The sequence below is a fragment of the Benincasa hispida genome, chromosome 4 (assembly GCF_027475165.1).
Source record: "Benincasa hispida cultivar pf3 chromosome 4, pf3_genome.v1.1, whole genome shotgun sequence".
NCBI classification, from domain to species: Eukaryota; Viridiplantae; Streptophyta; class Magnoliopsida; order Cucurbitales; family Cucurbitaceae; genus Benincasa; species Benincasa hispida.
The window spans coordinates 55,757,153-55,783,432 of NC_143481.1; the positions used below are offsets into that span (position 1 = coordinate 55,757,153).

The window sequence follows — 26,280 nt, forward strand, 5'->3', positions numbered from 1 at the left end:
ATTGAGAGTGACAATGAAAATGAGGATGAAGCTATTAGATACGAGGATGATTCTATGAAAGATCCTAGTAATAATAATGATAATGATATTGAAGATGAGATTTAGATGGAACATTGAGATTTTTTTTTTCCTTTGTCATGATTAATTTTGAGTATGTTAGATATTTTTTAAGCAATATTAAAACATTATAAATATATAATAGTATGTATTTTATGATCTAATTATGTCTTATTAATTTAAAATGAGGCTTACACCTCCCCTCTCTAAGGGAAAATGCCTCGAGACCGCCTTTAGTCTTTTAAAACATCGAGGCCTCTTATAGGGTTCTTTAATTAACTCGAGCCTAACCTGTAATAGTTGGCGCCTTATCACAACCCACTTAGATTTCCTCTCAGAAGATTGAGGACGTAAGGATACCATCATAGAAAGCAGCTGCACGTACAAGAGAGCTTCAGCACGACCATAAGAAAAAATATTAAACAATTATAATAAATTGAACTGCTAAATCACCGATTGATTCAAAAGCTTAAAGTTGATGAATTATATTAAATTTAATTATATCCAAACTTCAACAGTTTCCCTCTCTTGTGGGCTTGGAAATCTATAAGATGCTCAACAAGTAGAAACCAATATTGAACGTGGAGGAAATAATATTATAAAGGTTTGAACACAGGATCTCTTGTAGTCCTACTTTGATACCATGTTAAATCATCGATTGACCCAAAAGCTTAAACTGATAGTAAATTTACTTATATCAATATTTCAACAGAAATAATTAATTTACCTCTGCCACTTTATGTCTATGTTCTGCCTTAACACCAACCCAAGACCAAATAGCATTCAACAGATCTCCATGGTTTAAGTGTATATCACAAGAATCTGAATTAAAAAAATATGAAATAACGTCCACAGTCACCTGCAATATTAGCAAATAATGTGAGAACTTCGTACTAGAAAAGGCAGGATCAAGAAAAACTTTCTGCTTCTTTCTCTTAAAACTTCGAATATTCCATAAGGTGATCAATATTATGAATCTCGAACCAATTAATTCCATATATAAATAATAATAACAATTTTAAAAAAATTTAATAAGAAACAAATTCCATTGATGTATGAGATTTACAAAAAAAAGGCCGAAGCACAAGCCAAAGGAGTTACATAAGAGATCTCCAATTGGTCAAAAGGGAAGAAAGGGTGTGTGATTTAAAAGAAGATAAACATTTACGCTAACTCATAGCATGAAAGATAATGAGTTAAAAAAAAAACAAACAAAAGAGTTTCCCTTGTCATTAAAAAAACGATTGTTCTTCTCTTTCCAAGTGATCCATAAGAAAGCATGGATTAGATGCATCCAAAGAGCTTCTTGTTTTTGGTAAAGGGATGACCATTGAGAGTGTAGGATAAGGCACTGTCTATGTCCCTTGGGAGGGCAGTGTACCATCCAAATGATGAAAAAATCTCTTTCCAAAATCTGTCAGCAAAGAGACAATGGATGAATAAGTGACTAGCTGTTTCATATCCAAACTTGCATATGGGGTAGCATTGGGGAGAAAGGGCCATGTGGGGTAGTCGTCTCTGTATCTTGCACATGTATTGATGGCATTGTGGCCAACTTCCCAAAGGAAAAATTTAACCTTTCGAGGGTAAAAATCCTTCCATATGGGTTCGTATAGGTGGTGATCAGAGGCTTCCGAATCATCTCCCAATGTTTGGGGGAGAGATTTTTTGGAGAAAGAATCGGAAGGGTCGGGATGCCAAATCCATGTGTCCCTTGTATTGGAGAGGTGGACACCATTGATGGAGTTCATAAGGTCAAGCCAATCGTCAATCTCCTCCTCCTTGAGGTTTCTCCTAAATGTTAGATACCAACCCTATCTATAATCCCAAAGATCGCATATAGAGAACCGTTTATGGTTTGACAATGAGAAAAAGCAGGGTAGACCTCGTTAAGGGGTGAAGCTCTAATCCATCTATCGTGCCATAAAGATGTGTTCTTTTCGTTGCCCACTTTAATCGTGACATTTTCTTTTATAAGATTCATGTGATCCAAGATGGCACTCCATGGTCCTTTGATGGGGGAAAGAAATATTGGGCCATGACTTATTAATAGTTACCCCATATTTAGCTTCCACAACCTGTTTCCATAAGGCCCCATCCTCATGAAAGTATCTCCAAACCCATTTGGCGAAAAGAGCACGGTTTTTATCACCCATGCTTTGTAACCCGAGGCCTCCTTTAATCTGATTCTTGATGATCTTATTCCATCTAACAAGGTGAAATCCAAAATTAATTGTGGCACCCTCCCAAAGAAAGTTTCTAAATAATTTTTTGATATTGTTAACCACCGTGGTTGGAACCTTGTATAGGGACAAGAAATAAGTGGGGGAGATTGGACAATGTGGCCTGAAGGAGGGTGAGGCGTCCCCATGGAAATTTGTTTATGCTGCCAAGTATGAAGCCTTTTTCCAATCTTCTCAATAATAGGACTCCAGAAGGGAACCGATTTTGGCTTGTCAAATAATGGGAGCCCAAGGAATGTGCAAGGCCAATGACTCGGTCTGCAACTATGCTTCTCAGCTATATGTGCCAGTTCAACAGTATTTGTATAAATACCCAATAATTCAGTCTTGCTGTGATTTATATTAAGACCTGAAGCCTTCTCAAATGCTTTAACAAGACCAAAGAGATTGTCAAGAGAAGCGTCATTTTTGTCGGTAAAAAGGATGGTGTCATTAGCAAAGGGAAGATGATGCACCTGTAGGGATCTCGACCCAATGCAGAAGCCTCTTATCTCTCCCCTAGAGCTAGCCTCAATCAACATTCTACTAAGGCAGTCCATGACGATGACAAACAGAAAAGGTGACAGAGGATCACCTTATCTAAGGCCCCTCGATGCACAGATCTTGCCTCTAGGACGGCCATTAATCATAATAGAGAAATTTCCTGACGAGATACAGCCCCTAATCTATTTGCACCACGTGGTGCCGAAGCCTTTGGCTTGTAAAAGAATATCCAGAAAAAAACTCAATCAACTTTGTCAAAAGCTTTCTAAATATCAATTTTGATCACAATCCCCTTTTTCTTCTTCCTGGCATATTCTTCAATGATCTCGTTTGCGATAAATGACGCATCAAGAATCTGTTGACCCTCAACAAATGCAGCTTGATAAGGAGCAATAATGTGTGGCAATATTTTCTTGAGTCTCACTGATAGAACTCTAGCTATGATTTTGTACAGGCAAGAAATAAGACTAATGGGTCTATAGTCACTCACAATTCTAGCATCCACCTTTTTGGGGAGAAGACAAATGTAAATTTCATTCAGGCTCGCATTAATAAAACCTTTCTTAAAATGATCTTGGAACACACTCTTGATGTCTTCTTTAAGGATGTTCCAGTATTTTTTAAAGAATTCATCCATGAACCCATCCGGGCCTGGTGACTTGTTCGTTCCAAGATCCCTGATTGCTGCCAATATCTCCTGATCAGTAAAAGGTAACTCCAGTACATTGGCATGTACAGGGGTTATAGGGTCTCACTGTCTATCGGGGGGAAATGACTATGTCCGTCACCTTTCGAGTATAAAGCTTTCATAAAAAGAAACAAATTCAGCCACAATCTCACCTTCGGTAAGAAGGATGGTCCCATCCCTCGATAAAACCTCCATCGCGGTATTCTTTTTTTGCATTCATAAGGCGATGGATAAAGGATGAATTCAAGTCTCCATCTTTAACAATTTATATTTACTTTCTATCTCCATGAGATTTCTTCTTTCGTGTTAATGGAAAGAATCTGCATCTTTAATTGTCTCCTTTTCTCGATGTCAGATGGGCTGAGTGGGCCAAGCTCCTCCATGGAGTCGAGACCTGCAAGATAAAAAAGAAGCTGGTCTTTCAAGGTTATCAAGCACCCAAAGGTGGACTTGTTCCAATCTTTGACAATCGCCTTAAAAGCCTTCAATTTTTGCATAAAACCATGGGCCGGCCATTATGCCAGGGTTTTCACTCCATTTTTCAATCAGAGGAAAAAGAGAACAATGATCCATCCACATATTTTGAAAACGGAAAGGAGAGGAGCCCCATTTAATAGAACCCAATTGCAATAAGATTGAGAAGTTGTCATATGTAGGTCTGTCAAGTCTTCTCATCGTGACTTCTTTGAATTTGGTCAATATGGATTCCGTGACAAGAAACCTATCAATGAGGGCATAAGAGGTGATCCCTACCATTAGACCATGTATAGAGGCCATTATTGAGAGGTAAATCGGTAAGGTTCGTGCTCCCCATGAAGCTTCTAGTGATTGGTCTTGCTCAAGATTTTTCATGTCTCCATCGAGAGACATTGAAATCTCCTCCCAAAATCCAAGTGTCCATGCACAAGGCCGATAAATCCTCCAACTCCTGCCAAAAAGAGGGTCTGTCCCTATATAGGCAAGGTCCGTGGACCCCCCTCAACAAAAAACCGAAACCATCAGCAATAGAAATGAGATTGTTTAGAGTGTATTGACCTCTGGTGATATCTGAGATAGAAAAGGTTGGGTTGCTCCACATTATGAGAATACTGCCTGATGTTTTGTTTGCTTCTAGAGAAGTCCAACCAATATTGCGAGAGCTCCAAATGGATTGAATAAGAAAACTGTCGAACCAAATCATCTTAGTCTCCTGGAGGATAACCACAGTCGGGGGGTTTCACAATTTCCCTTTTAATGAGAGCTTGTTTTCCCACTCATTTAGGCACCTATCATTCCAAGACATGATGATCATAGAAAAGGATGCCCACCGGGATGAGAGGAAGAAGCAGCCTTATCATAGTTGATGGAGGAATGTAAACCCAATAATCCTCGGAGGAATTGTTTCTGCTTTTTGGCCATTTTATGATTTTTATTCACTGCTGGTATAGCCATGATACAGAGCTTTTTTTAAAAAAGCCAAGGGAGAAGAATTTTCAGATAATGACTTGGATCCTCACTATTGTCTTCCATGTCGGTGTCCATGATATGGTCAGAGGGAGAAGAGTATTTTGTTTCCATCAGCATTTGTCCAATTATTAGCATAGAACATCCAATAACCACTCATGTACATTCTGATTCATCTAACTAACAAAAATAAAGAAAAAGAAAAATTGAAACCCAAAACAAGAACCCAAAACAAGAACTCAAAACAGCTCTCTAACTCTTTTTTTTTTTTTTTAGAGAAAACAAAACTTTTCATTGATAAAATGAAAAGAGACTAATGCCCAAAGTACAAGGAAACCAAAATAAATTACCAAGAAAACCAAAACAAATACACATAAAAGAAAATGACTAAATAGGAGAAATAAAGTCAATCTAGAACAAACGTGAAGATACTTGAACCCAAGCTGAAGCAAATCGTGCAAACTAATGAGGAGACTTATCTTGTATAAGCCATTGTAACCTTTCAAACCAAAGCTTCAACAGAAGAACTAAAATGCCAACTAAGCTTGAGTACTTGCACAGAAAACAGAGAATAGGAATGCTGCAAGACAGTCTAATCCGCTAAAAGAAGAGGATAGGAAGCAAGGAAAAGAACCCAAACGATACAAACAACAGCCTCTCTAATTTTTTGTTTTTCCTAAAAAAAAAGAGCATAACCACCCAGCCAATTCGAGAGGGCTAGAATCTCTCCCAGAAAACCTACTGCTCTATAGCTGAAAAATAGAATATCCAATCATACTAGAAAAGAAAGTTAAGATATACATCCCTGTTGAAAATAGGGTTATTAACCTAGGGGCATTTATGTAATTGTATAGACCTCTAGGGTTTCCTACTGTCTATTTATACAGTGTGTCCCTATGTATTCAGTGTATCAGATTAAAAATAATAAGAAAAGTTTCTATATCGTGGTTTTTCTCCTTGTACTAGGGTTTCCACGTAACTGCGTTGTTATTCTCTTCCCTACTCTTTTATTTTTAACAATCCCTATGAATCACAGCCCTAAACAGTCAGACTTCCCCGTACAGCTAACTATGCCTCCTCCTCCCCGCTGTCTGGGCAAAGTTTCTGATTTACTCCTCCAAAACTTTAGTAATTGGGGGCCTAACCAATGGCTTCGTGCCTTGCATTCTAGTGGAAGCACCTCTGCAGTTGGAGGATTGGATGTCGTAGAGCTGGGAGATGTTGATGATTCAAGGTACTGGAAAATTGATTTTTGGTGGTTTTGAGTTAAAAACAAATGAGATTGAGGGATTCAAACCTTTGATCTTTTGGACAAGGACATATGCCTAAACCAAATGAGTAACTCTTATGTTGGCAATTTTTTTTTGGACGAAAATAGAGCTTTTCATTGATGTAATGAATGGTGCTATCGTTGATGTAAGAATCTTACAGGCTTCTCACATTTCATTGTAAAATAGCTGTTATTGCTAGTTGGTTAATTAGTTACGGCCTTGCCGCTGGTATGTTTGGTAGTTAGTTTGTTTGTTAGACAACCATCACTTGTACTGCTGGTATGTTTGGTAGTTAGTTTGTTAGACAACCACCACTTGTATGAATCACGTTGTCATTTCTAATAAAATTTACAGTCCACGACACAAGAATTTCTTTTGAAATTTTATTTACAGCTTACTTCTTCTTTATGGTTCCTTAGACAGATTTTTTTGTAACAATAGCCTATCTTTAATCCTTCAGAGATTGGAAGGTTGTGCTTTACTAGTTCCTTTTTGGAAGGAGGCCCTCTCATTCCATGCCCCTACGCTGTCTTCTGTTTGTCTCTTTTGAGTTTAATATATTTCTCTCGTTTCCTATCAAACAAAAATAAAATTTCCGGTCTCTGATCTCATCAAAATGGTACCATAGCACCCGATCTGGACTCTTGATATTTCAACCTTAGGATCGGTACGTTAGAACAAAATCTGGATATGATATTTCGACCTCAGGATCCATAGCTTAGAACAAGATCAACCTACCATGGATGTGGAAGCCTCCTATACCCCAAGCTGTGGACTAAAACTAAAATGCATAAAGGTCGTTGAAGAAAAGTTCCTAATAGGCCCGTAGTCCTTCAGTTATTCCCTAACGACGCTTCAGTTAGTTGGCAATATTTATTTTCTTCTTTACTTTCCTCCTTTTGGTGTAATTGCGGTAAGTGTACCACAATGTTTGCTTGTAAATAATTGTCTTTATCTTTTAAATAATAGAATAGGGTTGTATTAAGAATACGTAATATATGAAATCAGAAAGTTTGATTCAATCTTCCTCCATATCTCTCTTATTATTTAGCATCATGAAACTCGCCAGACAACTACAATTTAAATCTCACCTTCATGGTATCTGAGCATATGGAAGTGTTAAAAATAAAAGAGTAGGGAAGAGAAAAACAAAAACAGTTACATGGAAACCCTAGTACAGGAAGAAAAACCACGATAGACACTGATTTTTATTATTGATTATAATACACAAAGTACAAGAGAATAGGCCAAATAAATAGACTAGTGGGAAGCCCTAGGGTACACACAATTACTAAAATACCCCTAGGGTTACAAGCTGTTTTTTTTCGACACTCCCCCTCAAGTTGGGGCATAAATATCAATAAGACCCAACTTGCTTACACAGTAATCAAAGTTTTGTCTCAATAACCCTTTTGTGAGTACATCTGCAATTTGCTGATTTGAGGGAACATAAAGAATGCATATACTTCCGTTGTCAAGTCTTTCCTTGATGAAGTGCCGGTTGATCTCAACGTGTTTTGTTCTGTCATGCTGAACAAGATTATTTGCAATACTTATTGCTACCTTATTATCACAAAATAGTTTCATTGGGAGCTCATTGTCTTGATAAAGATCTGACAACACTTTCATCAACCAGATTTCTTCACATATCCCTAAACTCATGACCTGATACTCAGCTTCTGCACTACTTCTAGCCACAACTCCCTGTTTCTTGCTCCTCCAGGTCACAAGATTACCCCAAACAAAAGTGCAGTACCGTGATGTTGATTTTCTATCAACAACAGACCCTGCCCAATCAGAATCAGTGTAGGCTTCAATGCACCGTTTATCAGACTTCTTGAACATTAACCCCTTACCTGGTGTACCTTTCAAATATCATAGGATGCGTTCAACTGCTATCATGTGTTCTTCACAAGGAGCTTGCATAAACTGACTGATGATACTCACTGCATATGAAATATCAGATCTTGTATGAGATAAGTATATCAATTTCTCAACTAATCGCTGATACCTTTCTTTATTGACCGGAACACTGTTACTAGTATTGCTGAGCTTTGAGTTATATTCAACTGGGTTGTCAGCAGGTTTGCACTCAGTCATTCCTATTTCCGTTAGAAGATCAATCGTGTATTTCCGTTGGGACACTAAGATTCCGTCCCTAGACTGGGCTACTTCCATTCCGAGAAAGTATCTTAACTTCCCAAGGTCTTTAATTTCAAATTCTTTGGCCATCTTTGCTTTGAGTTTCATAATTTCATCATCATCATCACCGGAGAGCACAATATCGTCAACATACACAATGAGAACTGCTACCTTCCCTGAAGTTGACTTATTTGTAAAAAGTGTATGATTTGAGTGCCCTTGGGTATACCCTTGTCCTTTGATAAAGGTGGTAAATCTGTCAAACCAGACTCTCGAAGACTGTTTCAACCTATATAGCAACTTTCTCAACCGGCAGACTCGCTGTTTGAACTGAACTTAAAATCCGAGAGAAGGATTCATGTAGACTTCCTCCTCAAGTTCTCCATTGAGAAAGGCATTCTTTACATCCAGTTGATGCAGAGGCCAATCTTTATTAACTGCAACTGATAGCAATACTCGGATAGTATTGAGTTTAGCTACGAGAGAGAATGTCTCAGAATAATCTACCCCAAAGGTTTGAGTAAACCCTTTGGCAACTAACCTAGCCTTGTACCGATCAATAGTCCCATCTGACTTGTACTTTATAGTGAAAACCCATTTGCACCCAACTGTCTTGTGCCCTTTAGGTAGGATCACCTGGTCCTACGTTCCATTTTTCCTCCAGAGCTCTCATCTCCTCCATAACAGCAGCCTTCCAAACTTCAATTCCCATTGCTTCCTGTATGTTACTCGGTATCACCCCTGCATCTAAACTAGTGGTAAAGGCTCTAAATTCAGATGACAGGTTACTGTATGTCATGTAACTATGCATAGGGTACCTTATACATGACCGAATACCTTTCCTCAGGGCTATTGGAAGATCAAGAGAAGCATCATATTCCTTCAAACTGTCAGAATTTCCACTGTGATCACTAGTCTCCTCTTCCTGTTTCTCATCTTCAGAAATCACACCTTTTTCACCATTATCTTTAGTATCACTCATATTTTCTAGAGCTGTGTCTGAATCGTCATTCACTGTCGTCTTCCCATCTGCTATAGTAGTGCTGTCAACACCTTTTCCTCCTTTTTCCTCTCTGCACTCGTTAGTACAATTATCAATCTCATTAATTTCAGGAATAGATGTACCTGATGTCGGGTTTGACTCATGGACCGGAGCCAGAGATGTAACAGGTGACGCTACTTCCTTCCTAAGATTCTTCCTATAGTATGTTATCCATGGGACTTGATTGGTAGGAAGGATAGGACCAATATGTTCAGGAATAGGGGCAAACTCCAAGGGAACTGTATATGTGGACCAGTTAGTCTCTTCACTAGAGGTCTCCCCCTGAAGATGGCTAACAGGGAAGAAGGGTTGATCCTCAAGGAAAGTGATATCCATGGAAACAAAATACTTGCGAGAGGGTGGGTGGTAACATTTATACCCACGCTGATGGAGTGGATACCCAACAAAGACGCATTTTTTAGCACGAGGGGTAAATTTTGTGCGATTTGGACCATGGGAGTGAACAAAGGCAACACAGCCAAAAACTCGAAGTGGTTCATCGGAGACTAAACGAGTCGTAGGGTAGGACTCTTTTAAACAGTCTAAGGGGTTTTGAAAATTGAGGACTCGGGAAGGCATTCGGTTGATTAAGTGAGCAGCAGTAAGGATAGCATCACCCCATAGGTAAGACGGGAGTGATGTGGATAGCAATAAGGACCTAGCAACTTCCACCAAATGACGACTTTTCCTTTCGGCAATCCCATTTTGTTGGGGAGTGTAGGCACACGAACTCTGGTGGATAATTCCTTTGGATGCAAGAAACTCCTAGAAGGAAGCGATAAATAATTCCCGCCCATTGTCACTTCTCAAAATACCAATCCTGGCATTAAACTGGGTTTCCACAGTGGCATAAAATTTCTGGAATATAGATAACACCTCAGACTTATCAGTGAGAAGAAAGACCCAAGTAAGCCGAGTGTGGTTGTCTATAAAAGTGACAAACCAGCGTTTCCCCGTGGAGGTTGTGGTTGGTAAGGGACCCGAAACATCACTGTGGACTAAGGTGAAGGGTTTGGATGGTTTATAGGGCTGGGAGTGGAAGGAGACACGACTCTGTTTGGCACGAATACACACTTCACACTTTAAAGAAGACACATTAATATTGCAAAATAAATGCAGAAATAAGTATTTCATATACTGAAAGTTCAGATGCCCTAAGCGGTAATGCCATAACAGAAAATCATTCTCAGAGGTAGAAAAATTTAAGGAGACAAGGCTAGTCCTATAACCATTCCTAGAGGAAGCATCATCAGTTAGGAAGTAGAGTCCCCCATCGTGCCGGGCAGTGCCAATCGTCGTCCCCGAGCTTAGATCCTGAAATAAAACAGAGTCGGGTGAAAAAACTGCCAGACAATTCAAATCTCTTGTAATCTTAGTGATGGATAACAAATTATATGAAATTTTAGGAACATGCAAAACATCCTGCAAAACCAAACCCTCAAACGGAGATAAATCCCCTTTTCCTGCAACAGGTGCGAACGACCCATCTGCAATCCTAATTCGTTCGTTACCAACACTTGGATAATATGAGAGAAACTGATCAGAGGTACCAGTAAGATGATCTGTCGCCCCTGAGTCAACAATCTAAGGTTTTTTACCATTCACACTAACAAGACCAAAAGACTGTATATTGCCTGACTAGGCGATAGTACTGATTCCAACTGTACTCAGGCTAGTGGTACTATCAACTAAGGAAAAACCATGCAGGATATTTGTAGTGGGTAAAATAGGGAAAGAATTTACCGAGTTTTCATCTGGGTATTATGTCGAGCCACCATGATTGGGCGCGACTGGAAAAGAAGCAAGATCTGGTTGGATCTTGGATGTCGATCCCTGGTCCTGGTGGTATGAAGAAGAATCTCCCCTTCCAAACTCATCTATGATCGGCGAAAACTGCCCCATTTGGTTGCTCATACTCGGCTGGAAAACACCCACACTTCTTCCATCTGTCTTTTGGTGCAGCAGTGGCTGAGATGAGACGCCGATCTGAGAGGAGAAGACCGGCGGCAACGGCAACAGACGCGATCGATCTGGACTGGTCGATGCTGGACATCACAGATCTAGACCGGTTGGCGCTGGGCATCGCAGATCGGGGCTGGTCGGAGTCGTTCAACAGTGTCTGAGAGCAGTCGAACAGATCTCGACTTCGTTCGGCCGATCGCTGGTCGTCTTCGTCTGCGCGCCTGGGCATCGTAGATCGGGGCTGGTCGGAGTCGTTCGGCAGTGTCTGAGAGCGGCCGGACAGATCTCGACTTCGTTCGGCCAGTCGCTGGTTGTCTTTGTCTGCGCGCAACCGGACCAGATGGGTAACTGCTAGTTCACTGATCGCTGGTTGCTGGGTCTGGCGGCTAGTCATTCCGTCTGTGAAGGAGTCGGCCAGCGGTGGGTAGGGCGGCGGTGGTTGGTTTTCGCGAAAGTGGGGAAGAAGAGATTGGAAGTACCTGTCAATGGCTTGGATAATACTGGTTATATCTGGGTTATTGGTTTGGGATTTTCCTGTTGGATTTTCGTTTTCCTCAATGGTGGCTAGGGTTTCGACTCCATGCTCTGATACCATGTTAAAAATAAAAAAGTAGGGAAGAAAATAACAAAAACAGTTACGTAGAAACCCTAGTATAGGGAGAAAAACCACGATAGACACTGATTTTTATTATTGATTCTAATACATAAAGTACAAGAGAATAGGCCAAATAAATAGACTACTGGGAAGCCCTAGGGTACACACAATTACTAAAATACCCCTAGGGTTACAAGCTATTTTTTTTCGACAGGAAGAACATTGAGAAATCTTGATGTTTTTTTGTCAGACAACCCCAATTTCACACCCTCACCTCTATGGTATCCAGTACGGAAAATTTTGAGGAATCATGATGTTCTGCCAATCACTAGCTGAAGAAATAGGGACGAAAATGCACCCACTAAAGGATCAAAGACTTCTATCCTCTCTATGTTCATTTATATTGTGATGAAATATAGTCGCGTATTAAGGGATGTTTTGGGTGCTAAGTTGAGTTATGAAGTCTAACATCGTCTGGAATTAGGAAGTTTGCATTTGAGCTGCGTAGTTAAGTTATAAAGTCAAGGGTATCTAGTGTAGTTTTTTGTAGTCCAAAAAAGTAAGATTTTATGGTGGTTATTTTTGTTTGCTTAGCTTTTTGTTTTACCAAAATCTTTAAATTCTTTATGTTGTAATCTTTCGTTAGAAATTTGTTAGAATGTTACCGTTGGTAACTAACACTCACTAGGCTGGATTCAGTATTTAAACTGAATTCCTCTTCTTCTAATGGCATCTTTGAAGTATTTTCAGAAATTGAGAGTTGTTATCTCTGTGTGTTGAATGTGCATCTCAAGGATGAAACCTGCACAGCTAACCTTATTTGAAAAGGAAAGACAACTAAGAAAGAAAGGAAAGAGGTAAACAGCCTACCGAGTTTCATCAAAAAGTAACAAACAGGTTTCTAAATGCATTAAACTAATGGAAAGTGTACCTTGATAACCTCTGCCTCAGTCAAAGCCGATGTACCCCCAATAATATCAAAATCACCCTGTTGGAGATGACAAAAAAAAGTACACATGACCGCAGTAGTTAATTAGAAATTTTAACTGAGAAAAGCATAGATACGGACATGGAAATAAAACATGGCAATGAAGCTACCCATCTTTCAAAAAGGCTGGGATAGGAGCACCATAAAGACGTGACATTAAGGATTTTACAGCAAAGACAAAGAACCCAATTGATTGTCAACTCACTCAACACTTATATCTCCAACTAGTGTTACTTTAGTTTATAGTTCAAACTCCTCAGTTTCTAGAAACAGAACCAATCATCTTAACACATCACATTCATTGGCCTCAATTCTAAATTTCCAAAAACCTTTGTTTTCTTTGGTTAAATAACAAGTTCAGTCCTTGTAATCTCACTGAATCAATTTCTTTGTCATCAGTTTTAAATTTACCACATTTCTCGTTTAATTTGATTTCGTTCAGTAAACTCACTCGTGATCTTCATTGTTGTGTCTCCTTTTTTCCTGGTTATTGCTTATTTCACGATCTTACGACGAAACAGACTATTGGTAAAGGGCGGGAATTTAGAGGTCTTTACATCTTTGAACCACAAACACCTACGGCCATCACATGCTCTAGCGTGTCGTCTCCCTTTGAAGAGCATTGTCGTATGGGTCATCCGTCTATCTCTGTATTGAAGAGTCTTCGTCCTCAACTTCAACATTTGTCTTCTTTAGATTGTAAGTCATGTCAGATTGCTAAATTTCATCGTTTGAGTTCGTTTCCTCGAGTCAATAAACAAGCTAGTGCTCCTTTTGAATTAGTCCATTCTGATGTTTGGGATCCATGTCCTGTTGAGTCCAAATGAGGGTTTAGGTATTTTGTTACATTTATCGATGACTATTCTCGTGGTATGTGGTTATATTTAATGAAAAGTCGTTCCGAGTTACTTTCTCATTTTCGTAACTTCCATGCTGAAATTCAAACTCAATTTAGTGGTGCTCTTAAAATCCTATAGAGTGATAATGCTAAGGAATATTTCTCTCATACACTAAAGTCTTATTTAGATGCCCATGGCATTCTTCATCAATCTTCTTGTGTCGATACTCCATCTCAAAATGGGGTTGCAGAACGAAAGAATCGTCATCTCCTTGAGACAGGCAGAGCTTTGATGTTTCAAATGCATGTTCCAAAATCCTTTTGGGTTGATGCTGTTTCCACAGCTTGTTTCTTAATAAATCGCATGCCCTCTTCCATTCTTAAGGGTGAGATATCTTTTCGTACTTTATGCCCCAAGCAACATTTGTTTCCCATTCCACCCAAAATATTTGGTTGTACCTGCTTTGTTCGGGATGTTCAGCCTCAGCATACCAAGCTGGATCCGAAGTCCTTAAAATGTATTTTGCTTGGTTATTCCCGTGTCCAAAAAGGGTATCGGTGTTATTGTCCTAGTCTAAATAAATATTTTGTCTCTCCTGATATCACGTTTTTTGAACATACCCCATTTTTTTCAACACCGTCTTTCTCTTCGAATAAGAGTCAAGGGGAGCATAAGGAATTAGAGGATGATTTCCTTGTCTACACAGTTATTTCTCCTTCTGATCCTCTTCCTGATTCATCTCTACCTATGGCTACCTCTACTCTTCCACCATTAAAGTCTATACTCGACGACAACTTCCTTCAGTTCCATGCCCTGTACCAAAGTCTTCTTCGTCATTGGATCCAGAAACGAGTGATGATCTTCCCATTGCTCTTCGTAAAGGTAAACGTACATGTGCTCATCCTATTTCTTCTTTTGTTTCATACAAACGATTTGTCGCCTTCCACATGTTCATTCATTGCATCCTTAGAGTCTGTATTCATCCCGAAAACTGTTCGTGAGGCTTTGTCTCATCTTGGTTGGTGTACCGCAATGGTGGAGAAGATGACTGCCTTAGATGATAATTGTACTTGGGATTCAGTTTGCAGGAGAGAAGGCTATCGGTTGCAAATAGGTGTTTGCAGTTAAAGTCAATCCTGACGGTTCTATTGCTCGGTTAAAAGCACGCCTCGTAGCGAATGGCTATGCACAAATTTATGGCGTTGACTATGCAGATACTTTTTCTCCTGTAACAAAAATGGCATCTGAGAGGTGGTTTATTTCATTAGCTTCAATCAATCATTGGCCTTTACATCAGCTTGATATTAAAAATGCATTTCTTCATGGTGATCTTCAAGAAGAGGTGTATATGGAGCAACCACCAGGGTTTGTTGCTCAGGGGGAGAATGGAACGGTGTATCGCCTTCGTAAATCCTTGTATGCATTAAAGCAAACCCCACGAGCTTGGTTTGGTAAATTTAGTCAAGTGATTGAAAGCTTTGGAATGCGGAAGAGAAGATCAGATCATTCAGTCTTTTTTAAGAGATCTGAGGGTGGTGTCATCTTGTTAGTCGTATATGTGGATGATATTGTGATTACTGGTGATGATACTTTAGGTATCCAATCTCTAAAGACCTTTCTTCATAGTCAATTCCATACAAAAGATTTGGGCATGTTGAAATACTTCTTAGGAATTGAGGTAATAAGAAGCAAGAAAGGAATTCTATTATCACAAAGAAAATATGTACTTGACTTGTTGACTGAAACAGGAAAGCTAGGGGCTAAGCCATGTAGTACCCCAATGATGCCCAACTTACAGCTCACAAAAGATGGAGAATTGCTGAAAGATCCTGAAAGATATTAGAGGTTAATGGGAAAACTTAATTATCTTACAGTGACTCGACCGGACATAGCCTATTCAATGAGTATTGTGAGTCAGTACATGTCATGCTCTACAGTTGATCATTGGGCTGCATTGGAACAGATTCTTTGTTATTTGAAAGCTACTCCTAGGCATGGTTTATTATATAAGGATTATGGTCATACTAATATTGAATGTTTCTCAGACATCAATTGGACAGAATCTAAAGAAGACAGAAGATCAACCTCAGGGTATTGTGTTTTTGTTGGTGGTAATTTGATTTCTTGGAAGAGTAAGAAGCAAAATGTGGTGTCACGTTCAAGTGCAGAATCAGAATATAGAGCAATGGCACAATTTGTGTGTGTATTAATTTGGATATATGAACTTCTTGTTGAGTTGGGATTTGAAATCACCACATCGACAAAGTTGTGGTGTGATAATCAAGCAGCACTTCATATTGCGTTTAATCCAGTATTTCATGAAAGGACTAAACATATTGAAGTTGATTGCCATTTTGTACGTGAGAAAATTCAACAAGGGTTGGTATCTACAGGATATGTGAAGACTGGAGAACAATTAGGAGATATCTTCACGAAAGCACTGGATAAAAGACGTATAGATTATCTATGTAACAAGTTGGGCATGATTAACATATATGCTCCAACTTGAGGGGGAGTGTTATAATTCTATAGTTAGGGTTTTCCATTCTTGTAAATATTTTGTGATATTTTTCTTTTCTATACTTTGTACACTTGTATATATTCATATCTTTGGTGAATGAATAGAGCATTATGATTCTTTCTCAAACCTAAGAGTTTTTACAGTCAGTAAACATTTGTTATCTTAATTGTTAAAGCTCTTTTGTCTAAGATTTGGTTTGAATGCAATCAAAGGGTTTTTCATAATAAATCACTTCTTTGGCTTGCTCATTTTGATTCAGCTCATCTTCTGCCTTCTTTTAGTTCATGAAAAAGTATAACAAGGCTCTTTCTTATGGATATGGGAAGACTAGAGAAGTTAGGAAATATCTTCACAAAGGCATAAAAATGGAGCACTTCTAGACTATCACTAACAAATTGGTTGAAAAGTATATTCTCAAAGTTAATATGTAAAAATTTCTCTTTAGGCATTTCACTCGCGGCAAAGTCCTATTCTTTTCCCACGAGCACGTCAATTGTTTTGTAACTGGTCTAACATGCGGAGGAACCACTCCAGAGTTTCAAGGCTACCAACTTAACTTTCTTGTCTTCCAATGTGCTCATATTATCAAAGACACTGCTCGTTCCTTTTTACCTCATTTCGTACACAGCAGCCACTTGGTGCAAATTGGACGTCTTTTTTTGTAACTCTTTCCATGAGATTTGTGCTGATTGAATAGGATTTTTGTAACCTCATTTAGCTTTTTGTCTTAGAAAAAATGATAGCGATACAAAATGTCCACCTGACCCCTCTGCCCAAACCCTACAACTATAACAAAATTCCTGCTTACTAGAGTTACTAAACTTGCACGTTTTTCTTTCAGCATTTGTAAAATGAATGAGGTTGATGACCCAATAGTCAACTTCCTCCTTATTGGATAATTTGTTACCAATAATATAATTCAACACTACGAAGCTGAAAATTATTTTTTTCTCAAAGTAGCAAGTAAGACAAAAACAAAATATTAACATCCAAACACACAGAATGACACAAGACATGTAAAGGAGTACCTGAAGGTATCGGTTTGGAGGTGAATGTCCAATTGCTCTTCTATAGACACACGATATATCGTATCGTTTAAATGAAGATTTCTAAATAGAAAATCAACAGATCAATTCATGTTCTACAAAAGTACGATTTTAAGTTTACAAACATAGAGGATGCATGGAAAAAAAATAAAATAAAATAAGTAATGACCAAAAAGAAATACAGATCCTATGGATAGTTACATAAAGAAGTATGAGGCAATCTTCAGAGTCTTCTTTTTCAAAGAAAAAATGAAGCTAGACTAATGCTCAAAACAAGTATAAACTTCAGCGGACAATAAAACAATAAATCAAAATTACCAAGAAACTATAGAAGCATTCCAGCTTGACTATCTCAGTTAATCATGGGACTCTTATCACTACTTTTCATTTATTCTTCAATTGTCCAAAATACTAATTAAAGAAAATAAATGTGATTGCTATGCACCAAATTCCTTTCTTCAACGCTAACTAACTAAGAAGCACAGACACAGATACGGATACATGATACGGATACGAAACGATACAGTGATACGTTAATTTCTAAAAAACTAAGATACGGATGCGTTGAAGATACATTATATATATATATATATATATATATATATATATATATATATATATATATTTGTGTGTGTGTGTGATTGTTGAGCAACTAGAGTAGACGGTAGGAAAGAAGTAGAAGATGAAGATTGAAGAAGGAAGTTGAGGATGGTGGTGTGAAACTTGATTTAAATAGTGAGAGAGAAGGGAAGAATGAAGATTTAATTACGTTTCGGGTTTTTTCTCAATTTTTTATGTTTTTATCATTTTAATTTATTTTGTTTTGGATTGCTCAATTTAAGTGGACTTTTATGTTTGGAAGTGATTTTAAAATGGTTGAAATCACTTTTGTTATTTTCAAAATCACCGTGAAACATGTTTAATCCTTCAAAACTAATTTTAATGATATGAAAATTGCATTTAAAAGTGTAAAATTGAAAACTAAGTTAATTTTAAGTAATTAAAAGTGTGTTTTCGAGTGATTTTAAAAATGAAAAAAGTGATTTTTGATGATTTTAAAATCACCCATAAACACGCATTAAAATAAAATGGGTTGTGGATTGGGCTTTTTAAGTGGTTGGGCTTAAATTTGAAAAAAAAAATGACCCACGTATCCCTTCACGTATCTGGAAGCAGATACGCGTATCTGAAAATTAAAAATAAAAATAAAAAAATCAGATACTTCAAATCACGTATCTACCACGTATCTGGACGTATCCGTATCATATCTGTATCTGATACCGATTCTCTGCACAATTAGAAGTATCTATGTTTCCTAGCTAACTAATAACTCATGAATTAAAAAGAGCCTCAAGAACTGCAATAGGGAGAAAAAACCATATTAGCTACTAGGCTTAAAAAATTAGATACGAAAGTAGTTTAATATCATATAAGTTTAATATCCTATAACTTTAATATCATATAACTTGGTAGGAATTTTATATAAATATATTAAAAAAAAATTGAAATTAGACATGGAAGCAAATTTTTTTCCTCTTTTAACAAAGCACTTTGTGGCTTCTCTTTGGTTGCCTTTGTTTGTTTATTATTGTCTCGTATTGTCTTTGTACTTTTTTCCTTGTATCCTTGAAAAATAATAAAATTAAATTAAAACTAAAAAAAAAAAAAAGTAATAATAATAATCCTTGAAATATACAAGAGTACAAGAGGACCAAGAAGATACATCAAGAAATCTCCCTTGCAATTGTTCAAGTCAATTCATCCATTGAATTTTTGTCTAAAGGGCAAGCATGATCATTCTAAAGCTACTAGTTGAGTTGGCATCATCTTCTCAAACTAATCTTTGTAGGATTAATGAAGTCGAATCCTTGATTTCAGATTTTGGGTTTGAAAGGAACCAATAATTTTATGACAAGTCCGGAGTTTGGATGGACAGTTTTGATTTTGCCTTCTTCAAGACTTTGCAATGGTTCTACTGCTCGCTTTCAATGTTTTTCAACCATTTTTTCCTTGTAATATTTGTATATTTTGGGATCACGATATTTTTTACTTTCTTTACCATACTTTTCTTTCACTCCAACGAGTTTGTTTCCTCGAAATATTTTTGTAGTTTTTCATTATATTAATTAGAGGTTCATATCTTATTCAAAAAATTAACAAATGCATAAATCAAATTAAAAAAGTACATTAATTTTATAAAAAGTAATGAAAATAATAAGATAATAGAAAAGAAAAAGAAGAGGAGGAGGAGAGAGACGCAGCAGATACCTGACTGGAGACAAGCCAATTAAGAAAAGGTAAACGCAGCTCATGACATAGTTCAAGTATATCTCCTCCGTGGCTCAAAAGTTTGACCGTGTTCCTTCAAGAGTTGTTTGAAAAAGATCAGCCAAATCAAATATGTAAGAAGCAAACTAAGACGCTTTAAAAAGTACTAACAGTTCGATTAAACATAAAACCTATTGATTTGCGTAGAGCCGTCCAACAAATACATGGAACTTATTTCCAAATGCTTTGCACAATGCAGCCTGAACATCTCCCTTGTGGCGTCAATAACATGATCACGAACTTCAGTGCCCAAATCGGTGTACTGGATAGGGGCAGTACCACAATCATGTCTGTCATCTTTCATCACTAATGTCTCTTCATCGAAAATAGCATTAACAACTCTGTCATATATACTTGAGTCCTCCGATGATTTCATTGTCCGTAGAATGTCTGGACATGAAGGAAAACTGCTCAGTCAAGCTCGCCAATCAATACTCAAATAAAAAAGAAACTAAAAAGATATACTTTCTTTTATGCATATTTAAATACTGAAACTTATTTTTTCAAGATTTAAGAGAAGCAAAGAACTCTTCATCGATATGAAGATTAAAGAAAAATCTTTTAGGTTCTTTCTTTGTGTAAATATATCCCTTGCACAAATTATATCTTTTGGAAAGACAGATACCTTTTATCTAATTCTTTTGAAAAGATGGATAGCTTTTAACTTTCTCATGATTATATCTTTTGGAATTCAGTACCCAACAATTTTAAGTGTTTTAAAGAACAGAAATCTATCCTTATTAGCAAAGTGGGTCGGAGGCACAAGTTAAAATACTTCCATCTATCCAAATTCTTTTGAAGTTTATCGATGATAGGCTGCTGAAAAAAAAAACACCTTTCTTGGATAACCTCCAAGAGGGAGCCCAAAATATATAAATGGTAGAGATTCCAATTTGCAATTCAAGTGAGAAGCTGTGGCCAGCAATCTATCTTCCTCAATATTCACTCCACACAATGCAGATTTTTCCCAATTAACATTCTGGCCTGAGCACCATTCAAATAACTTGATGATTTTAATAAGAGAATTCAACATATCATCATCATCTTTACAAAACAGCTGTGAATAATCAGCATATTGGAGAATGGAGATATGACTTTGTTCTTTCCGACTATCAACCTTTAAGGAGCGTTTGGGACAAGGAGTTGGTTATTATAGTCTTAAGTTATTATGGTTGGGTTATAATATTTTATGTTTGGGTTGTAGATTATTTTAATTTGGGTTATAATAATATGTGTTTAAGGTATAAATTATTTTAGTTTGAGAAGGAAATAGTAAACACTATAGCAAAGAACAAAAAAAAAAAAAAAAAAAAACCTAAAATAGTAAAAACTGTAGCAAATAGTAAATAAGTAGCAAGTGGAGATTTTGAAATAGTGTTGATTGTAGTGTAACTAATCGGGAAATACAAAATAGTACTTCTTGTAGCAAGAGGTGGTTATTATAGTCTTAGGACAATCATTGCCCCAAACACAACCTTAAAGACCCTTTCTCGTGAATGAGTCCAACAAAAATGCTTCACAATTCACTAACCAAAAGGAAAAGGAAGGGAGAGAGGGGATCCCCTCGCATAATGCTCCTCAAAGCGGTTATTTTTCCACGTGGTCTACCGTTGATGAAGACGGAAAATTTTGGGTCTCTAATCCATTGGATCCACTTCGCATCAAATCCTTTTAAAATCAGCACATTTTCCAAGAAATCTCAATCAACTCTATCAAAGGCCTTTTCCAAATCAAGTTTCAAAATCCATCTTTTCTTCTTTTTAGCTCTATATTCCTCCACAACTTCATTAGCTATAAGGACTGGATCTAGAATTTGCCTACTATTATAGTTCTATTGTTAAGATTTTCCATTATTGTAAATATCTTATTATATTTTCCTTTCCTATGCTTTCCTTCTTTGGTCACTCTTGTACACTTGAATATATTCATACCTTTGGTGAATGGAATAGAGTATTCTGATTCTCTCTCAAATCTAAGAGTTTTATGTGGTATCGGAGCAATCTTAAAAAAAAAAAAAAATTAGGGTTTTGTGAACCTTAGGGTTTGACAATTTAGAACCCGTTTATGTTACATCTAGGGCTTTGTGGAGGGGTGAGTTTATACTTTTGCTCACCGCCACTGTCTTCGGTTTGTTCGCCGCCGTTACCTGCCACTACTGTCAGCCGTCGCCACTGCCGCCAGAAAAAGGGAGGGTCGTTTTTGTTCACTATTTTTCAACACTGCCCAATCCATCGAGGAACCCAGCCGCCGATCTACAAAACCCCAAAGTCCGACATCCATCTATCCAGCATGTGAGGCTCACGCGCCGCCTTTTTCCTTTTGTTGTCGATCGCATGTGCCGCCGGTTCCGATTCGTTTTCTGTGGGTTTCCTCGGTTTTGTTGACTCTCCTTGGTGGTGTGTTTGTTTAGGCTATATACTCACTGTTTGTGGTTCATTGAAAGGGAAAAAAAACATCTCTTCGATAAATTAAGGTTTGCTTCTCTTCTATCTGGTGTTTCTTTTTTGAGGTAATGGTTGATAAGATACCAGCAGTCATGTCTGAGATAGTTCCTATAGTGTCAAAAGTAACTGAACACAAGTTGAATGGATCCAATTACTATTCATGGAGATCAACTGTTTGCCACTTTATTAGGAGCATTGAGATGGATGATCACATCACGTAAAAGCCACCGATTAATGCTACTAAAAAGAATTAGTGGTGGGACAATTCAAGAATGCTTCTACAAATCAAGAATTCTATTGACCGTGAAATCGTACTAATCACTGCGAATGAATCAAGGAACTATTGGAATATTTGGATTTTCAGTGTAAGACTCTATATCAATCTGATCAAGGAGAAAAATCTCTTACAAGCTACTTTATGGAGGTAAAAAATACATGTGCGGAAATGCTTTGATGCCAATTAGCACGGATCCAAAAGTTCTAATGGCTTAATGTAAAAAGTTGTTTATCATGAGTTTTTTAGTCAGTCTTGCACCTAAATATGAGATGGCCAAAAATTAAGTGTTGTCAAGCTCAAACATCTCATCATTGGAAGAAGCTTATACTCAAATACTTCATATAGAGAAGCCACAAGCAATTATGTCATCTGATTCTAGCAGTGTTTTGATTAGGTGCACAAATGATTATAGAGGTAATAAGGGGGTTGAATCAAATAGCTCCAAGGTCAACCTAATAACCAAATATCAAATTCAGGAGGTGTTATTTGCTATTACTATCGTGAACCTGTCCATACGAAACGTGAATGCAGAAGATTCATGAATAAGGGTAAGAAGGTGTCATTTGCACATGTCACTTCTACTCTTGATAATCTTGACAATTCAATTACGATTTCTGTAGAGGAGTTTGCTAAATTTCAACAGTATCAAGAGTCATTGACGGCATCATCTTCTACTCCCATTACGGCCATCACAAAGACAGGTAACATCTCTAAATGCCTTCTTTCTTCCACGTTGAAATGGGTCATTGACTCCGGCGCTACAGACCATATGACAGGTAACCCCAGTTTATTCTCTAACATTTGTACATCTACCTCTTCACCTAATGTCACTATAGCTAATGGAACCTCCACACCTATTTTAGGATCAGGAACCGTCCATCTTACTGAATCAATTTCTTTGTCATCAGCTTTAAATTTACCACATTTCTCTTTTAATTTGATTTCAATCAGTAAATTCACTCGTGATCTTCATTGTTGTGTCTCGTTTTTTTCCTAGTTATTGCTTATTTCAAGATCTTATGACGAAGCAGACTATTGGTGAAGGGCGTGAATTTGGAGGTCTTTACAACTTTGAACCACAAAGACCTACAGTCATCTCATGCTCTAGCGTGTTGTCTCCCTTTGAAGAGCATTGTCGTTTGGATCATCTGTCTATCTCTGTGTTGAAGAGTCTTCGTCCACAACTTCAACATTTGTCTTCTTTAGATTGTGAGTCATGTTAGTTTGCTAAATTTCATCGTTTGAGTTTGTATCCTCAAGTCGATAAACGAGCTAGTGCTCCTTTTGAATTAGTCCATTATGATAGTTGGAGTTCATGTCTTATTGAGTCCAAAGGGAGGGTTTAGGTATTTTGTTACATTTTCCGATGACTATTCTCGTGTTACGTGGTTATATTTAATGAAACATCGTTCTGAGTTACTTTCTCATTCTCGTAATTTCCATGCTGAAACTCGAACTAAGTTTAGTGGTGTTCTTAAAATCTTACGAAGCGATAATGCTAAGAAATATTTCTCTCATGCAATCAAGTCTTATTTAGATGCCCATGACATTCTTCATCAATCTTCTTGTGTTGATACTCCATCTTAAAATGGGGTTATAGAATGAAAGAATCGTCATCTCCTTGAGACAGCCAAAGCCTTGATGTTTCAGATGCATATTTCAAAATCCTTTTGGGTTGATGTTGTTCCCATAGCTTGTTTCTAAATAAATCGCATGCCCTCTTCCATTCTTAAGAGTGAGATACCTTTTCGTACTTTATGCCCCAAACAACATTTATTTCCCATTCCACCCAAAATATTTGGTTGTACATGCTTTGTTCGAGATGTTCGGCCTCAACATACCAAGTTGGATCCAAAGTCTTTAAAATGTATTTTCCTTGGTTATTCTCGTGTTCAAAAGGGGTATCGGAGTTATTGTCCTAGTCTAAATAAATATCTTGTCTCTCTTGATGCCACATTTTTTTAACATTCCTCATTTTTTTTCATCGTCATCTTTCTCTTCGAATAAGAGTCAAGGGGAGCATAAGGAATTAGAGGATGATTTCCTTGTCTACACAATTGTTTCCCCTTCTATTCCTTTTCCTAATTCATCTCTACCTGTGGCTACCTCTACTTTCCACCCATCGTTAATGTCTATACTCAACGACAACCTCCTTCTGTTCCATGCCCTGTACCAAAGGCTTCTTCATCTCCATCAGTTCCATGCCCTGTACCAGAGGCTTCTTCATCTCCTTTAGTTCCATGCCCTGTACCAGAGGCTTCTCTGTCTCCTTCAGTTTCATGCCTTGTACCAGAGTCTTTTTCGTCATTGGATCCAGAAACAAGTGATGATATTCCTATTGCTCTTTGTAAAGGTAAACATAAGTGTGCTCATCCTATTTCTTCTTTTGTTTCATATAACCATTTGTCATCTTCCACATGTTCATTCATTGCATCCTTAGAGTCTGTATCCATCCTTAAAACTGTTCATGAAGCTTTGTCTCATCTTGGTTGGTATGCCACAATGGTGGAGATGACTGCCTTAGATGGTAATTGTACTTGGGATTTAGTTTCTCTCCCTGCAGGAAAGAAGGCTATCGGTTGCAAATGGGCATTTGCGGTTAAAGTCAATTCTTATGATTTTGTTGCTCGGTTAAAAGCACGACTTGTAGCGAAAGGCTACGCACAAACTTATGGCGTTGACTATACTAATACATTTAATCCCATAGCAAAAATGGTATCTGTCAGGTTTATTTCATTAGCTTCAATCAATCATTGGCCTTTACATCCGCTTGATATTAAAAATGCATTTCTTCATGGTGATCTTCAAGAAGAAGTGTATACAGAGCAAATAACAGGGTTTGTTGCTCAGAGAGAGAATGGAACGATGAGTCTCCTTCGTAAATCTTTTTATGAGTTAAAGCAGAGTCTGTGGCTTTGGTTTGGTAAATTTAGTCAAGTGATTGAAAGCTTTGGAATGCGGAAGAGCACGTTAGATCATTTGGTCTTTTTGAAGAGATCTGAGGGTGGTGCCATCTTGTTAGTCATATATGTTTATGATATTGTGATTCCTGGTGATGATGCCTTAGGTATCCAGTCCCTAAAGGCCTTTCTAGTCAATTCTATACAAAAGATTTGGGCATGTTGAAATGTTTCTTAGGAATTAAGGTAATAAGAAGCAAGAAAGGAATGCTATTATCACAGAGAAAATAAGTACTTGACTTTGACTGAAACAAGGAATCTACGGGCTAAGCCATGTAGTACCCAAATGAAACCCAACTTACAGTTCACAAAAGATGGAGAATTGTTGAAAGATCTTGAAAGATATTAGAGGTTAATGGGAAAACTTAATTATCTTACAGTGACTCGACCGGACATAGCCTATTCAATGAGTATTGTGAGTCAGTACATGTCATGGCCTACAGTTGATCATTGAGCTGCTTTGGGACAGATTCTATGTTGTCTGAAGGCTGCTCCCAACCGTGGTTTATTATATAAGGATAATGGTTATACTAATATTGAATATTTCTAATACGCCGATTGGGCAGGATCTATAGAAGACAGAAGATCAACTTCAGGATAGTGTGTTTTTGTTGGTGGTAATTTGATTTCTTGGAAGAGTAAGAAGCAAAATGTGGTGTCACGTTCAAGCAAAATGTGGTGTCATGTTCAAGTGTGGAATCAGAATATAGAGCAATGGAAAAGTCTATGTGAATTGATTTGGATATATTAACTTCTTGTTGAGTTGGGATTTGAAATCACCACACCGACAAAGTTGTCGTGTGATAATCAAGCAGCATTTCATATCGCGTCTAATCCAGTATTTCATGAAATGACTAAACATATTGAAGTTGAATGCCATTTTGTACGTGAGAAAATTCAATAAGATTTGGTATCTACAGGATATGTGAAGATTGGAGAACAATTAGGAGA

At 37.5% G+C, this 26,280-nt stretch overlaps 1 protein-coding gene across 3 annotated transcripts in view; it reads right to left on the bottom strand.

Moving 5' to 3' along the window:
* The window catches only part of GCN2 (protein kinase family protein), a 94,247-nt gene that overhangs the window by 22,976 nt on the left and 44,991 nt on the right, over positions 1-26,280 (bottom strand). For 2 of the 3 annotated variants that reach the window (XM_039029330.2, XM_039029329.2), the window contains exons 17-22: positions 19,780-20,038; positions 19,589-19,682; positions 17,303-17,383; positions 12,858-12,914; positions 785-916; positions 349-432 (exon numbers count right to left, since the gene is read on the bottom strand). In XM_039029330.2, the coding sequence (XP_038885258.1) occupies positions 349-432; positions 785-916; positions 12,858-12,914; positions 17,303-17,383; positions 19,589-19,682; positions 19,780-20,038 (707 nt within the window). The remainder of the gene's footprint in view (positions 1-348; positions 433-784; positions 917-12,857; positions 12,915-17,302; positions 17,384-19,588; positions 19,683-19,779; positions 20,039-26,280) is intronic. The other variant, XM_090312936.1, reaches the window with a different exon arrangement.